At 36.1% G+C, this 17,962-nt stretch overlaps 1 protein-coding gene across 11 annotated transcripts in view; it reads right to left on the reverse strand.

Moving 5' to 3' along the window:
- Positions 1-17,962, reverse strand: part of ARHGAP12 (Rho GTPase activating protein 12) — an 80,890-nt gene that overhangs the window by 13,016 nt on the left and 49,912 nt on the right. For 6 of the 11 annotated variants that reach the window (XM_032982633.2, XM_032982625.2, XM_042801943.1 and 3 more), the window contains 7 exons: positions 16,133-16,258; positions 12,298-12,369; positions 9,455-9,516; positions 7,764-7,845; positions 5,672-5,794; positions 727-831; positions 330-428 (listed from right to left, as the gene is read on the reverse strand). In XM_032982633.2, the coding sequence (XP_032838524.1) occupies positions 330-428; positions 727-831; positions 5,672-5,794; positions 7,764-7,845; positions 9,455-9,516; positions 12,298-12,369; positions 16,133-16,258 (669 nt within the window). The remainder of the gene's footprint in view (positions 1-329; positions 429-726; positions 832-5,671; positions 5,795-7,763; positions 7,846-9,454; positions 9,517-12,297; positions 12,370-16,132; positions 16,259-17,962) is intronic. The other 5 variants (XM_032982632.2, XM_042801940.1, XM_032982629.2 and 2 more) reach the window with 3 other exon arrangements.

The raw sequence follows: 17,962 nt of genomic DNA on the forward strand, positions 1-17,962 counted from the left end.
CCATTCTCCCTCCTTTACTCCCTCTCTATCAGAACCTTTCAGATCACTAAGACAGAACAAGTATTTGGCCACAGAAGGAAGCTCATTTCTGAGTTGGAGGTCAGCATGCATCTCCTCGTTCTTAATCCAGGGGACCACCCTTCTTCCTTTGCCACTATTAATTATATTTCACTTGTCACCACCAGGAACTGCCATATCCTTAACCTCCTGCTCACACTCAAGAAAATCAAGAAATTAAGATGTATGTGAAACACAGAGAATCTTTACATGAATTATTTTACTAAATAACACTACCTTGAAAATAGAGCCTTCGTGATTTAAACACATACCTGATTGTTGATGGTGTAGTTAAGAACTTTGTACCATTCATTAATAAAGCTGTCATTATCGGATTGAATTAAGAGTTCTGTTCCTTGGCGGGTTTTTAGCTTTAAAGAAATAAAAGCAGGTATCATCAGAATTGATAAACATACTAGAATTCAAAAGTGAAATTTCCTAAATTAAACTTCTCCCTGGCATACCAGTCAAAACAGTAAATAACAGTCAGCTTAAAATTTAAAAGCATATCCCATACAGACATATTTAAAAATGGACATTTCTAGGTACTAAGATATGTCTACATTTGAGTAGGAAGAAATGTAGTAAACTCAAAGTTTTTAAGTTTAGAGAAAATTTATTAAGTCATTAAAATACATATAATTCTGCATTTAAATAAAAATACTTCACCTCAATAACGTTCTTTTTGCTGGATTTGTCCTTTGAGGCCCAGTCAATCAATGCCCCTTTAAGATCCACTGTAAATTCTGGCTTAGACTGATTGACACCAAACTTCTGGAAAAAAAGGAACAATCATGACAAACTTAAAAACAAAGGAAAACTAATAGGTACACAGTCCTGCAACCCTCTGGATATAACGTATGTTATTTACAGTCTATACAACTTAACCCAAATACAGTACTTTGCCACAAATCAACAGGCACCATACCAGGAAAACAAAAACCAAAGCAAAACCTGACACAAAACAACCTTTAAAGCATGCCTATTAAAAGCTGCTCAGCTTAAAGGCCTTAAAATTCTATAACTTTAAATGCCAACCAGATTCCAGTAGAGCTTTTTCCTATCAGAAATGGTAGAATTCAATTCCGGCATTTGATTGTAGCTTGATTTTTGTCCCATGCTTTAATCAAAACTTGTTAATAAGTAACTTAACAAAAAACCCTCATTCTGTCAGTTAGTCAACGGCTGTATATAAAACCAAAAATCAAACCAGAAATAGTAGTTTTACTAGACAGGAATCACATCTTTCCTGCTCTGAAAGAGCACTTGCAGTTTTTACATTTTCATAAGATATGTATTTCCAACAATGCTTTTCACATTATTTTATATTTTTCTACAGCGTTTCTACTGCAGTACTAGAGCATATTCTAGCAAGTATACAGAACTCAATTTCACTGCCTAGCTACTGAACAAACAGCTAGTAACTGAAGTGATAAAAAAAGCATTTAACCCACAAATAACACTCCAAACAGTCTGGAGGAAAACATCAGGGAGCTATTTCTACCTACTACTTTTACATTTATATGAGGTATCACCATTTTTTAAAAATAAAGTACTTTTATTAGAGTTTCTACCTACTCTACGTAGCTTTGCTATATCATTCCTCAAGGAAATCAATTCAGTGACCCATGCAAACAAAAAGCGCTAATGTGAGTAAAAGAAATAAAACACAGAACAGGGAAAGCTGTAAGTCACTTGGTTATAGCACAGAAATCTAATGCTGTATTTCTAGGGGAAGCTTGTAGCATCTGATTCATCAGAAAGCTTTTTTTCTACTTCTTTAAAAAGTCTGATGTGCAAATGCTGCTCGTGTGACAGCGCTGGGGGACATAAGCCTGGGGACAATCTCCTTGCTGCAAACACAAGTTTTCAGCCTGTACAACAACAGCCATATCCAAGAGAAGAAAACACAGTTCAGAAAACAGAGCTAATCTGCTGCTTCTGATTAAATTCCCAGCATGGATCTTAATTAATGCTAATTGTGTTTTAGAAAGGCTGTTTACCACTGGAAAATCTCCCCACCTTGAAACCTAAGAGCAATTAAGTATTGAATAGTTAATAAGTAGCAACTTAACTTCTTTATTTTACTCATGAAATACCAGAACAGGAGAATATTTCTAATTTACCTAATGCCAACCAGCACTTGAGAAGAAACAAAACAAAATAACAACAATAAAACACCAACAAACGCTTCTGCTTTCTAACTGAATTCACAGATACCTCATCCAAGAACATTTCTTATTAATTATAGTAGCATTTCTGTGAGAGGCCCAGCTCACCAGTGGAGTCCACAGGAGCATGAACAATCTCTGGGCCATTACAGCTCTTGCAGTTGTGGGCAGCTATGCAGCAGCTGCCTGTTTACAAGAGATTCACATAACTGTTTCACATACAACCGAAGTGCCCAAGCCGCACACCTCCTGACAGTCTAGATCAATCTTGCTGTGTGTTGGGGGGGGGTGAGGGAGGGGGCAGAGGGCAGCAGAAAAATAATCAACTTAGAGTTTAGCACTGGAAAGAGGAGGAGACTAGTGCCAAAGTCCTTTGCATATCTGGGGGGAGATATTCATTAAAAAGACTGCCCAGATGATGCTGAGAAGTAGTGGAGATGACCTGCTACAGGTAAAATCAACAAACAAGAACAAAAGAAAAAATGTAATAGTAACTGCCATCTTCTCCAGAAGTAAAGCCCTCCAATACATTAGCTTGCTGAATTCCCCATCTGACAGATCACAGCACAACCTCAAACACCTTTGCACTTTACCCACCTTTTTGGCCTGACTTCAGCATTTCAGAAGCACAGAAAAGACAAAACCTAGAAGCTAAATTTCTCAGAGGGGAAGAAAAAAAGTCTTCTCCTGCTCCTTCACACAAGCAGTGCCCAAACTGCTTCATGAGATCCAAGGATGGGTAAACCCATGCAAATAATCCAGCCTCTCTGTAAAGCTCCTCTGATATACCAATATATTATATACTCATCACAAACTTAATTTCTTTATTTAAGTAAATTTTAAGTTTAGCATGCAGGCTCTCCTACAAGCTTTCCTGTCAAGCTTCTTTTCTGCTCCTGGGTATATGAAAACAAGATGCCAGCAGCTATTTCCCTCCTTGAAAACTTCCAGGAGCAAGTCCTATACAGGGCTGCTCAGATGCTCTGCACACAAAGGTTAGCTAAAGGCAACCAAACCCTCCTGAAGTAAGCAGGTTTTGCTGCGAGCAGTAAAAATAAAACCTTTCCTGTTAGCATGTGCTGCCACCTAGACAAAGTCGGCTTTCTCAAAACAGAGTGCATTACCAAGTCAGCACTAGTCAGGATAAATTGAGCTCTTACTGAGCAGACACCTTATTCTTACTAGATTTCTCTTATGAGCTGTCAGGGAAGTTTGGGAAGGGCAGCAGTATGAGACAAAGTAGAAGAGGTCTATGCATAGTGCTGCCAGCTGTCCTAGATATGACACTATCCCAGAGTCACTTCTGACAGCTTTTTCTAGAAAAAAAACATAGTCATGGGATGTGCTTATGTTAGTTATATGGCAGAGATAACTTCTACTTTTTGGAAAGAAGAGAGTTTTGGGGTTTTTTTTTTTTGCTTTAAACATAGTAGATGCTGTGTAGATTAATGACTGCCTTGAAGACGCATGTTGACATCAATGAATAGGCCTTTTCTGTCTTTTCAGGAGTTTTCTCCAAGTCCTAGAAGCCTCCACAAGGCAAGCCATATAGTCTGTATTAAGTGAAATATTCCAGCATTCTTTGGAAAGAGAACTGGATGTTATTTATGGGAAGACTTTGGATATACAAATGACAACTGTCATTCTCGTAATTCAGTTTCTAATTAGAGTTGGGTAGAACATTTTAATTCCAAGTCTTCCCCTCACCCATAGATGGACTGCAGAAATAGAGCTGAGGAGACAGAAGCTCCTTTGCAGCTGGTAGGGGAGGTTCAGAACTTACAGTTTTAACAACAAAAGAAATACTCTATTGTCGTCGCAAAACAATGGAAGTTTTTTGAAACCAGACTCTGATAGGAGTATTTGCATTCCAAACAGTTTTTATGATAATCATCTGAACTCCTGTATAATCAGCTGTGCAATATTGATGAACTGTAGTAATGTACATATAGCATCCTTGGCTATAAACACAGTGGTATAACAGTAAACAAGAGTTTGCCCAGATGAACCTTGAAGGGCATTTATTTTCTTGATGTTTGAGTTTACCCGCTTTTGGTTTCCCATCAGTGTACTTGACACTAAGGAAATGCTCCTATTACAAACGGTTGACCAATGAATCCTTCTAAGCAGTCACCATTTGCTGTGCTTTATGAAGACCCATCACTCAAATTTGGGAAAAGCTATTACAACTCACACCAAAAGTTGAGAGACAACTTCTTTCAACAGTTCAATATTTAAATTTCTGTGAGAAGACATTAAAAAAAAAAATCCAGATTTCCTTATAGAAAGTAGCATTTTAAAGGATACCAAACTGTGTACAAATTATCTGTTCCAAGCTTCCAGATACATAGCAATGAATCTGACAGACAAAGAAAAGGCAGTTGCATCGTTTTTAACACAAGATTAATCGAATAAGCCTAACTCACCCCTACAGGAAAAAAAAAAAAAAATTCTGGTACTGATTATCAAAACCAGTCATTCTACAAGTCTCAGGAATCTTAACTAAACTCAAAACATCTAGTTCTCTCTCCACTCTTCAGGAAATACAAGACAAGATACCAAAATATTTTCAAATATCACCAACATTTTAAAATCCTCAAGAAATCAAATTATTGAAACAGTGCTTTTAATGTCTTCAGCTTATGATTTCCTCCATGAAAGCTTTAGTTTGATTCTGAAAAGAATGCTGAGAAAGCAATATTAAAAACTAATTATACAACCAGTTAAGCCTGTTTGTTTCTTTTAACACTATTATCATTATCTAAATTCCTCCTCATCCACCTTGAGCAACAACCCACCATATTAACTGCCAACATTTTATCAGTTTCTGATAAACGGCATTTCTATGCTTGGCATCTACACTGCAAAACATCAATAACTACAGATGTTTAAGTTATATTTAAAGAATCCTACAAATTTACATCAGCTTTCCGCACGTGGCACATAGCCAGAACATCCTTGAGCTCTTTTCCTTTCAGCTTTTTATGCATAACATTTACATTTTTAAGCATTCCAATTATATCTAGAATTAACTAACATGTACATCGTTGTATCAAAGGTATCATAGGCATCTTAGAAACATCCTAAATTAGTTGTGTTAGAAAGAATTAGACATAAAATATCCGTTAAAAAAATGACCATATCATGCTGTTCATTAGTCAAGACACTAGTGGTTCAAATAATAGGCAAATTTCAATATTATAAATCTGGCACTGATGAACCAGATGCTCTTTCTACTTTGTTCCATTAGAACTATTACAGGATTATTGCAATATACTTCTGTTAATTCACACTTTGGGTGACTTTCAGAAAACGGCAAACAGGATACACACAGTGTTACATGAAGTGACAAAACTGAAACCTTGGAAAAGATTCAAATTTACTTTCAAGATTAGTGACAAATAGCCTTACACTGACAAGAGGCATGCAACAAGAACACATACAGTGATAGCTGAAACTTGGTCAGAGTTTACATAGGTGACAGCAGGTCGACGACTGAGAGCATTTTTCCAAGAAGAAAGCAGCGAGAGCAAGAGCTCAGGAATTGAGCCCCCCTGGCAAAATGACTTGATGAGAAAAAGGAAGAGAAGTGATGAAGTCACAAAACAGTGCACACACACAAAAAAATATATGGTTATATGAATCACTAGGCAAATATTCTTCTCATAAGATGAAGAAATGTAACTCTTACATCAAATTCTTAAAGTTTGACTTCACCTTATTAAAATACTGACACAGATCAAAGTTCAAGAGGGGAGGTGAAATTTTTAACACCCCCAAAAAAGTTTCTTACACAGAGGGCAAAAAGCGTGTGTTGAATATTTAACTACATATTTACAAAGCCAACTGCAAGTATGTAGGTATACAACGCAAAGTCCCTGAAAGAGATTCTCCCTTAATATTTCCAGCTTCACTTTTTTCTGGTCATACTGTTGATATTTAGTTTTCTGACCCAGCTCCAATACTTGACAGTACACATAGCTGAGAGTGTTGCACAGAAATATTGTGATTATGATACTTTTTCTCCACCTAAATTATCAAAATAATTTATGCCTTTTTCCCCTCCACACGCCAAATTACTGGTTTTGGAAGGTGTAACACATCTTACACTAGTATCTCTAAGCAATAAGCAATAATTATTCTCTTTTATGGATAACTGATTTGGGCCCACATTCATTCATAACAATATCATACATTCATAAATAATATCTTAGTTTAGCACTGTGTGTTTTAACAATATCAACATATAGTTAAAGTTTTTGATCTACAGCTACATTTGGATTAAGAGTATTGATAGCTGTAATCAAGTTTTTGGAACATGATTAGTTATTCAGGTGAAATGTTTTACTTTCCAAACATGAATATTTATAAAGTACTTTTTTGATCCTTAGTTATAAAAGTAAACTGCAAAGTCACCAAGTCCACTTCCTACCAGACAACGTAGTTTACCGTATTATCTCATGTCTTTATTCTTTTTCCTTCCCTTCTCTTTTCCTTCTGCTTGACTATCTTGCCCAACTTTACTCTTTCCATTCTCTTCTACCCCAAATGTTTTTATCCATCCTCACCCATTCTTTCCCAACCACCCCTTCTACAGCAACAGAAGGGCAAAAAATGATCTTTACAGCTCTGAAATTAACTCAATGCTTTAGAAAAGAATTGTCAATACCAATTCACTACCCAAAAAGAAGCACAGCAGGAGAAAGTGAGCCAAGTAGAAAGGTCAGCAAAGCACAGAAAGGTAACACATACACTGGAATAATGAATACTGAATCTGACCTCTCGTTAGTTACTACAGCAGATTCACACAGTTTAATGTCAGACCTCCAAAACTAGGTAAGTGGTAGATAAAGAACCATTTCTATACCTATCAATGTTGGAATGCAGCTGGATAAATATAGCCAATTTAATTACAGTGCTATTAAACAAGACATGATGTAAAAATTGAATAATCACCACCTTCAGTGTGATGTTTCCCTTTGAGTCTTCATCAGACATCAAAATAAGATACAAATACTTGTCATACACTGTGCAGATATAAAACAAAATATGGAATCCAGCAAGGCAAAGACTACGTAAGACAATAAAATTACATTCTTCAAATAGTCCAACACAACAAGCCAAGCGTCAGACTGTTTTCTTTATTACACGTATCACATTCAAAGTTACATGGAGTTTACAAAAAAATACGCATGGTAAAACAAACAAACTGTTTAGACAAACACAGTAGCAAGGAACACAAAAATATATGGCCTACAGCAAAAACTTCAAGCTTACAGGGCGCTTGAATACCTCTTCATGAGTTTCTTACTTATCAAATGAAAAAATGTTTCTGAAATATAAGAAAATACAACTGGTTTCCTTCACATTCTACATCATAATTGTTACATTAAACTATTTTCCTGCTAATTTACACACACTTACTTTTCCTAAATTATGCATTTATATTGGTATTTAAGCCCTACAAATTAGAAATCTTTAATTTACTGTGGTTTATATGATTAAATGGGGGGAGGGGGTTGTTCCCAAGCTTACCCAGCCAGTTCCACTTCCTTGGGTTTTAGTGAACAGCAGTGATGAGCCTTGTAATACTGCCCATGATGACATCCAATTCTTTCTGTAAATATTTGTAAACAAGCATAAGATAAATTGACTTAGAAAGTAGATATTTCAACTGTCAATCACTGTTGCCCAGCTGACCTGTATGTTAATATACTTAACCATATATATGGTCATTAGTGCCATCGGTAAGTGCTAATTGCTATCATATTTGTGGAAGGGAACATATGTTAGCAGTCCCAGCCTGACCATCAAAGTCTAAATCAAACAAAGCTAATTAGTAGTGGAAGCAGTTCACCAGGAAAAACACTGTACAATTATAATTTCAAAGGGGCTAATCGGGAATGCTCAGTCTACTATGTATTTAGCACATTATGCCAAAGCACTGCATAATTCTGAAAGTGATCAACCACCTCTAACTGGGATGCAAGTATCCCTTTTATATAATAGTCATTACATTGGCAATTAAATATTTGCTACACATCTAAAAAAAAAATCAGAAAAAGAACAAATGAATTGTTCCAGCTGTCTGACTATTTGCTTTTATACCCGAGTACCTGTTCTCCTGGGGTTTAAAATAAGAAAAAAAGTCTTGACAAGCCCTGACAATCTATTCCCATTGCCCAAGCATGAATTATTATTCAACGGCTCTCAAACTGACAGGATAGCCATGGCGCATCTTTCTGTACAGCAGTGCAGTAATCCAGATCAATGATTCCAAAAGATGCAACATAAATGGTAAGAGTATACTGCACCAGTACCAGCTTACATGAGCCACTGTCCACACTTCCCTACCAAGCTCTCAGGAACCTAACTGGGGGTCAGATGTGCTGCCCAGCTGCACTGGACTAGGTCAAGGTGGCTCTGGAATATCAACTGGGTGCAGACTATTTAATCCTCAGGAAAATCATGCTTCATACATCAAAAGTCTGGGAAACACTGAACTAGATACAACATAGTATTAGACCTAAAAGATTAATTTAAAAAAGAAAAGTTAAAAAAGTAAAAAGTAAATTTAAATTAAACCTAAGGATGTGCCACACTTATGCGGTATTTAATACTGACTCTTTGCAAAACACCATAAATGTAAGTTAGACGGCATTACTTGATTATCCATTACGGTTTATAACGTAAATGCCTGCCTGTGAGGCAGATAAAGGAAGTTAGAAACGAGGTCATTCATCACCTGCAGGGAGATCAACACTGAGCAATATGTTCTGATTCAAACTCTTCACAAGCATAGTAAAGGAAGAATGAGGGAGTACGTGCTATATACTCCTTGGACACTAAAGCAGATCAATCGAAAATCTGAAAGCCCCTCTTACACCGATTCTACTCAAGGAACAACACAGGCTAACACCTATGCAGATTTTCTCTTAAATAAACAAATTGATCCCATTTCAAAAAGGTGTCTTTCATCAGTACAACTTCATGAAATCACTGCCCTGGCATACATGAACCTCTGGCTCTCTGAAATCCATGATCTTTAGCTCACTGGGGGAGACACATACTTTGGGATAAGGAAATTGTGTCCTACAGGAAAACCTCTAAGACAAACTGAGACAAAAAATAAGAAATTGTAAAACCCCGTATGCTGCTCTAATATAAAAGTCAAATACCTTACACAAACTCTTATGCATGTGTACTTCTAGAAGTCCAAGACTTACCGAACTTTCTTCCCATTTTCTGTAATTTTTGTCACATTCAATAACCCGTACTTCTCTTGACCCTGTAAAATAAGAGTAAAACATAGCGAATATAAAAGAAAATCTGCTTCTATTGCCATCAGGGCATTGAATTCAATCCCCCCAAAAAATAAATTTCTGGCAACAAGCCATCCTTGCCCATGTTATAACTTCAAGAAACTGTCTTAAGTATATTTAAATATGCAGAGATCAGCAGAATCGTAACTCCTCTGGAACAGTACTCATTACCATTCAGAGGATAAAAATCTTTCCCTCTTTAAGGCCTAGGTTCTTTAGACAAACCAAACTAAATCATTTCTGGTACTAGACAGGGCAATCTTTAAACATAAATTTATAATGGTTTGTGTAATAGCACATTTGTCCTTTACTAAAAAAGGAGATGACCGACAAACAGCCTCAATTCACTGACAAAATACTTCCAAGTTACTTTAATATAATGGCATATTTTAAATAAAACATAGTTGAAATACATAAAAATGTTAATTTAAAAAGTTAATAAAAACAGATGAGTGAAGCATTTCTTTGATGACCTATTTTTTTCCTGTCTCCAAGCAAAATACCGGAATTTTAAACTACTTAGTTATGTCTTGTTAATGAAAAGAATTTCTATTGGTATGCCTCCTTACAAATTTGGAGATCAGTAAGTGAGTGGTGGAATAAGAACACTGCTGAACAAGAAGGGTATTTTCAAGTTTCAAAAATATTTGGAGTATTTCTAGTTTCTGTGCAAAAATAATAAAACATAAAGGAACGTTTGAAAAATATATTCTAGAATAAAAAGGAAAACCAATGATTTACACCATTTTGACTCTCAAGATGAGTTAACAAATTCTATCATTTTCTCATGTTACCTCAATCTTGTCCTACCAGTGAACAGTGCTAAAGGAATGTTAATTTATTTTTTTAATCAATTTGTTTTCAGTAACAGCTTGTAACAGTTCCCAAATTAAGAACTAAGCTATTAGTTGAAACAGTTAACTAGGGAAAGGATCCAAATTAGTTTTATCATAACAAAAATGTCCTCGGTTCTAGATCCAATGAAAACAGAAGATACATTCTCTTCAGTATTTTCCTCAATCTCAAATTTAAGAGGAACGTAACTGCAGAATACAGTATCAAAGAGAAATTTTTGCTGGACTATTATGACAAGACTCTTAAAGACATAGCTCTGATGTTCATGAGCCTCAAAAAATTTACCTATGTTTCAAGCACGGCACGTAAAATATAAAAAAATACATGTTTTCAGGGATGATAGTGTTTAGATGGTGGTTCAGATGTTATTTCAGTCCAGTGGTAACTGCTACTCTTACTCAATCTAGTATGTCCATTGGGAATGCCTTGCCAAGCCAGTGTTATATACATTATTTTCCAAAACTGCTATTTTCAATAGAAGAAATTAGTCACTTCCCTAACCCTCTTCCATCCTCCTCCCCCCAATATATTAAAAGATTAGCCCATTCTTTAGATCACTTAATTTGTGATCCATACAGACCACCACTAAGTCCTGTGCATTGCACCCTTCTAACAAACTTTTGGCTTTATTAAGTGGAATTACCTGTCACCATCTTTCACAATGACTGAGCCACCATACCCCTTTCTCAAATAAATTGTTTTTTATAAATTACTCATGGTGGAAACAGTGGGAATGCTCCGAAGAATTCTTATTCAAAAGTATCATAATGCCCTACTTAGCAGCAACACTAGGGGGTAGTAATGGGAAAATTAATGTAATCAGGGAAAAGGAAGTAGGAAGCAAGTTCAGGATCAAAATATACAAAAATTCACCAGCTTTCTTTGAAATATTTAAATTCCAGGGATCAGCTAAAGAAAATACAGATCCTTGTTTTGTATTCTCTAGAACAGTAGTGAGTTGTTCTACAAAAATACAATTTTAATAATTCAAGGTCTGAACCATATTTAAAGACATTAGAATACATGCAGCAATAATTGCTTTTGTGTAAAGAAATGTTGTTTATTAAGCAAGCATATAATTTTATTGTGGAAAACTATTCGAAGAGTTGTAAGAATGGATTAGCTTGAATAAACCAGAGAATCATTCCTCTGTATGCAGAGTAAGTTTCATTCTTAAATGAAACAGGAAAAATTGTGCCTTTAATGCCCTAAGCTACCTACTAAGGGGCTGCAAGAATTGACCAAGGCACACATTTTAATGCTACTGTCATAGTTTCAAAATTTTAAAGTCATTAAAACTTTTTTTTTAATTATTTCTCACTGTTTAAAAAGCAATGATGGCATTTAAAACAAACTGAAGCAAAAAATCTGTTAAGCATTCATATTAACAAGCTTAAGTTTTCCTACTAGTAGTTATTTTACTAAACCAAAAAAGTACTGTTTAATGCCAGCCCTCTAGGTCTTTTCAAGAAGGCCAAAACACTAGGGAAAAATAAGGATATCAAATACTACAAACTATTACTGCTACTGACAGTGAGAGATTCTGTGGAGTGGGGGAGTTTGTTTCTGCTTGTACCTTCCAAGTTGCTAGGTGAGAAGACATGACTGTTGGAAAAAGTAAGCCTACTTCTACATAATTTGACCCTACTTTATTCCACAGTGCATTTTTAACTTAATTGCCTATCAACAAGCTGTATTTAAACCAAAAGACATTCACTTTTTTTTCTGAAAGCAGTTGGATGCAATACATTCCTTTTAAAGTATAAAGCCTTCAAATAGTGTTATTCCATTATTTTTCTCAATAACAAGCAGGCTAACCCTCAATTCTCTAATCATGAATAGCCCAGTTTCTACGTCATCTACTTGTCTATTTAAACACTTTGCATACTGACTGTGGCTTGATGCTTTGGGGAAGAAGACGACTCATTTTCAGGAAAACTGGCCTTAGAAGCACTTGATGATTCCTGTAAAATTCAACAGGCAATGTAAGTTATTATCTTTCTTGCAGTTTTTTTTTTAAACCCTAAAGATACTTTCTCTTTCTCTTTGCATACATAATCACACATTACCAAAAAAAAGTACTACTTTTTAAGCATTCATGATATTCTCAGATAATTATATTATAAACCTGATTAATAAACAGTGTTTTTACAAGATTTACAGACAACATTCAATCTGGGTTAATTAGCAAATATCCACTTGAATAAAATGTTAATACACACTGTATCTGCTTAGAACAAAGCCTTCATCCTTAACAAGGGGCCAATTTTTTGTATGACATTGCTATCAAATTATGAAGCACATTTATAATACTAACTTATTACAGTATACCATATAATAAATACTAAGACTTTAAAGAACAGATTAGGTCTCTGTGGTTAGTAAATAAGATTAGTACAATAAATCGTTATACATGTAAAAAAGCATATACCAGTGCTATTAATTTTTGTGAGTCATGAGCATTAATTTCTTTACAATCAAGCACTGAATTTCTAGAGATTCGGGTTTTTGTTTTAAACTAGACGTTAACTACAGATCAAAAGAAAGTAGTAAATCTCCAAAAACTAGAAAAATTGCCCATCTGGAACAAAGAAGGCATGTGTGTTTCCTCTAAAGTAATGATTGCTTTGCACAAATATACCACTTGAAAATCTGGTAAAGAACTCAGATGAAAAAAACGTCACTTGTTCTATGAAACTATTAACACATTCCTCCCCCTTCCTCTTTTTAATTCTCTCGATAGCTCTCCTAAATTCAGTTTGCTTTTCCGCATTACATAACACACTGCACACCCGTGCTTCAAAATTCACTTGGAAATCTACCTAGAGAACTGGCCCATTATTTCTTATAGTAGCATAATGACAGAGAACAGCCTAAATGTTCCATATTTTCAGATGTCTGTAAGGAGAAAAAAAAAGTTCAAATAAAGGAAATCAACATTGTTACCCCCAGGAAGGTATTTTCTCCTCTGCTTACCAACTTGTTTAGCTGGTGGCTATATACAAATATGTGCCACATCCAATAAACAGTTAACAAGGACATTTGATATCATCAAATTTTCATCTGCCATGGCAACCCATACTTTCACTTTCGAGCACTCTTTTCACTGGCCTGTTTTCATAGCATAGAGTTGTGTTGTTTTTCCAGGAAAATAAAAAGAAAATAGCTTCCCTTAGGAGTCTGTTAAAAAAGCTAACTTGGGGTTGATGTGCCTATCCAGACAAATACAAGTTGTTCTTTGTATTTAATTCTGAATTTGAGATAGCTTTCATACACTAAGCAACTCTGGAACAAGAAATCCAGTATTTGTGGTCATGATCTAGTCCCTTTCCACATACTAATTTAAAGCAGAATATATAACAGTGTGCCTTCCGGCACAATGGTAATAAAACAGGTGCGCCAATGCATTAAAGAGATTTAATCTTTCCACAGAACAACTAGTCTGCTGCTCGTCTACACACTTTTTATTTTCCCAAAGCATTAACATTGTGTTTTATACGAAACTATACAGTCTCCTTATCATTAAAAAAATGCATGCTGCCTCCATGTTTTAAAGCTGTTAGAGGAAGTTTAAGCAACTGTCTTAGGCTTTACAAGTGTGGCTCATGTAATAACCAAAAGAAGCTATATATGAGGCATTTGTACACTTACACCTTTGTTTCACTAGGTTTAGGGTCTTGGTATTTGAACACTAGGTTTTGAAGAAAAGTAAACACCCCCACTTATTCAATGTTTTACAAGAGCTTCTTCGTTCAGTGCAGTACTACATAAACGTCATTCCAAAACAGAAGTAAATCTTAAGCCAAAATATAAAATGATATGTCTTCCTTTAAAAGCGAGGCCAAAACTGTCCAACAGAATTGTTCGTGCCTGTTCAGTGTAAACTGCACATGAGGCTAGAAGTATCCACTCAGCTTTGATTTATCAGGACTCCATCCAGGCTGTCTCACACAGTGCCACAACACACTCAGTGAAAATGAATGTGTAAAGCAGAGTAGGGAGGGTAAAGGAGCAGTAGAGGAACTTCAGAATTGCTCGAGCTAAACTAATGTGTACAGGTGCAGTCTCCAGTCAAGCACAGCCCACTGCCTCCTCAGCACCACGTATGATATATTCTAAACTGACATCCCAAAAGCGTAAGATAAAATCCCATAAATCCTATTCTGAGGAACTAAATCAGCTCATGACAGCCCAACTCTCCTATACTCCATTTCAAGCAAGAAAGAGTATAATAAACCAGGGGGAAGACTGGCTGGGGGCCAATCGCCACCCAGCCAGCCCCTGAGCAACTGCATTGTGCACCACTTGTTTTTTCTTGGATTTATTTCTCTCTCTTTTTGTTATCTTCGTTTCATTACTACTATTACTAGATTTTAGTTTATTTCAGTTATTAAACTGTTTTTATTTCAACCCACCACTTTTACTTTTTTCCACCGATTTGCCCCATCCCACGGCAGGGGCAGGGAGGAATGAGCAAGCAGCTGCATGGTGCTTAGTTGCTGGCCATAACAACGTACCAGAAACAACAGGTTGAGCAAGTAACATTCTGGGCAGCAGATCCACTGTCATTACAACTACTGTGTTTTGTACATTTAATTTTGTCTTTGACATCTGAGATTACACAGGCCCACTTACAGGCTTTTCTCCATACTCCCAGATCTACATTCATTTATTTTTTCCCTGTATCTATAGAAAAAGGGAGCTTACAATGTTATTTCCTGGTATCTCATTACAAGTAGTCTGTGCTAAGATTTTAGCAAAGTATTTCAGTTTCCAAGAATCTTGGGATGGACTGCTACAAAGTTATCGAAACCAGCAAGTCACCACCCTACAACACCCACTTCAGTTCCTCCCCCACGGGGGCAGAACAAATGTCCCAAGAAACCACAGAGACAGAGGGAGAGCAAGGGAGAAGCTCTGTCTCCTTGTTGGCTTACACAGCATCTGTTACTGTGCAACCCAAAACAGACTATCAAGAACATGCCCTAAGAACAGGCAGAAAACAGCTTTTGTTGTTACTGTCCCATAGCTCTTTTCAGACTAAACACCCAGCTCAGCTCCAGACAGTATCAAAGCCAAGCATTTCAGCACTTCCAATACTGTCCTCTGTCCTTCAATAGCAATACTACAACCCCACTGTAACCACACACAGCTTTTCCTCTTTATTACAGTGGAGATCAATGGAACAGGCATTAAAGCGATAAATCCACTGTATAATACTACTATTTACATCTTTAAGGCATAGTTTTTACTTTAGCAAACACAATTTTTATTGCAATTCTACGAATATTTCAATTATTCATCTGTAATCTTTTAAGTGTATTCCTACTTGGTGTTTCCTACAATTAAAACATTCAAGTGTGAAACATCACTATACCTTACATGACAACCTCACCCACATCCATAATTCTTGAATTCAAAATTTACACTCCGTAGCCTAAACTGAATTGGAAGATTCCTAATTATAAGTAAAATAGATGTACACACCAAATCCTGAACTAACACTAGTTAAAATACTTCAAGGATAACAAGAAAAGAGCTACTACTCACAAAGTAACAGCAGTAAAGTTATAAAACAGCCTTTGATTTCTCTAATGTTATACACAGTGATACAAAAGAATGTAAGAAAAATGAGATCTCAGAAATCCATGCATACTCATTTCTGTTAGATTAAATATTTTGCACATCAGAAACGGTATTCCAGCATGCTGTTTAACTTGCTCCTACCTTATCGTTGGTGTCCAACACAATTGTGCTGTGCCTCCATTTTGTTAAAACTATTGGTTCTTGTAGTCGCCTGTCCAGACTCCTACTCTTTATTATATCTCTCTGCTGCTGTGGTGAAGCATTATACTAAAGAAGAGAGAAATCAAACTATGAGTAGAATCTAATTCATGCAAACAAGACTTGCACAAACCACTCATTCACCTTAACAGTGCAAACTTTCAGATTCCTGATGTCACCCAAGGGTGTGGAAATAGCCTTGGTTTTAGCAGAACTGTCCTTTCTGCTGTAGTCCTCTCTGAGGCAATAACTAAGACTGTCCTGTTGGGATAATACTCTCATTGGCAGATAGATGTTTGATTTCTTGTGCAACAGTTTACTGCTTGCAACAACAGTTTGCAATCGACCAGCATATTGAGAACCACCAAGGAATTAGAATAAATACAAGATTTAAACATTCACTCTTCATATTGAACTGACAGTACTACACCACCTGGCCAGCTCTTGTGTATGAAAAGGAAAACCCTATTATCCTGCAGTAAGGTATTTAGATTGAGAGTTGATTGCCTGAACAGAATTCTTGACTCAAAGGTTTGAGATGCCTAGGAGAGGAGACATGAGAATGAGGACTTGCTTTTTCAGAAAAATCACATCAAATTACTAATCAAAGGATTTGCTAGTGTGGAATGTACATAAGCACAGAAAATAAATATTTAGCAAAAAATAATTTTAAGACTCAGCAGAGCTGTAACAGCCAGGAAGAGAGTGGATTTATCATAACATAGGTTTTCTAATATCTCCAGAGCATCCAAAGATGTATAGGCTGAGAAAACATGAAGGTCATGAGATGGACCCAGAATTTAGTTAGATCTCACCATTGCATCTTATTTTATTTATTAGTAGCATTTCCCTTTTAAATCATCACCACCAACTGAGGCAGCATTATAAAGAATTATAAAAGTATTTCAAACAAAGTTTAATACTGAAAATACAGACGAGACATCAGTTTATGGGTTTTTTACTTCAGTAAAAATCTCATTCTTTCTATTCAGTATTAGAAGACTAAAATCTGTACAGAGAAATGTAAGGCAGCATTTGCAGAGTCAGGTAAAGGACCAAAATCCACTGGGTAAGAAGTAACAAATGAAAGTCAAGTGCCCTTTTTATTTAAAAAGGCTAAAGCAGTTATCTTTGCAAGCAGACTGAATTCTACAGTTTTGCCACTGATTCCTACTGCAAGCTTGGAGCCTCAGGTCTCCAAAGACAGAACAACCTATACCTACACATATCAACAGAGCATGGCAACATTTAACCTAAATAACATGAATGCTAAATTACATAACACAGTTACATTTATTGCCCAAATAAAGAACCAGCATTACTACTGCCATGGCAGACACTACACTTGTGTTATCTTTGTATTTTACTGTGAACCCACTTAATGCTCCAGTAAGTCAGTAGATGCTTAAAAGGTGAATAACTTGAATGTTGCGTTACATTATTTCAATATGCACAAGAGTAGAAAAATGCTCCCAGGTGAATAGATCTTGCAGTACTGAGAATAAAATTTGGTAGCTTGTGTATAGACAGAAATGTACTGGTTATCACGGCAGGAAGTCAGTTCTGAGATTGCACTGACTTTGTACTGGGTTCAGAACATTTACACTCACATGACAACTGCTTCCTAAGTGGTGAGGTTTAAGCAACTCTCAGTTTGTCCCCTTGTTAAATCAAAAGCTGAACCATCATTCATGCTGCAAGGAATCTAACGCTGTTTACATTCTTGTTATGGAAACATCCATTCTGCAGATGCTCCTACAACTCAAAACTGTG

This window comes from Tyto alba, unplaced genomic scaffold, assembly GCF_018691265.1.
Source record: "Tyto alba isolate M040663 unplaced genomic scaffold, T.alba_DEE_v4.0 Super-Scaffold_38, whole genome shotgun sequence".
NCBI lineage: Eukaryota > Metazoa > Chordata > Aves > Strigiformes > Tytonidae > Tyto > Tyto alba.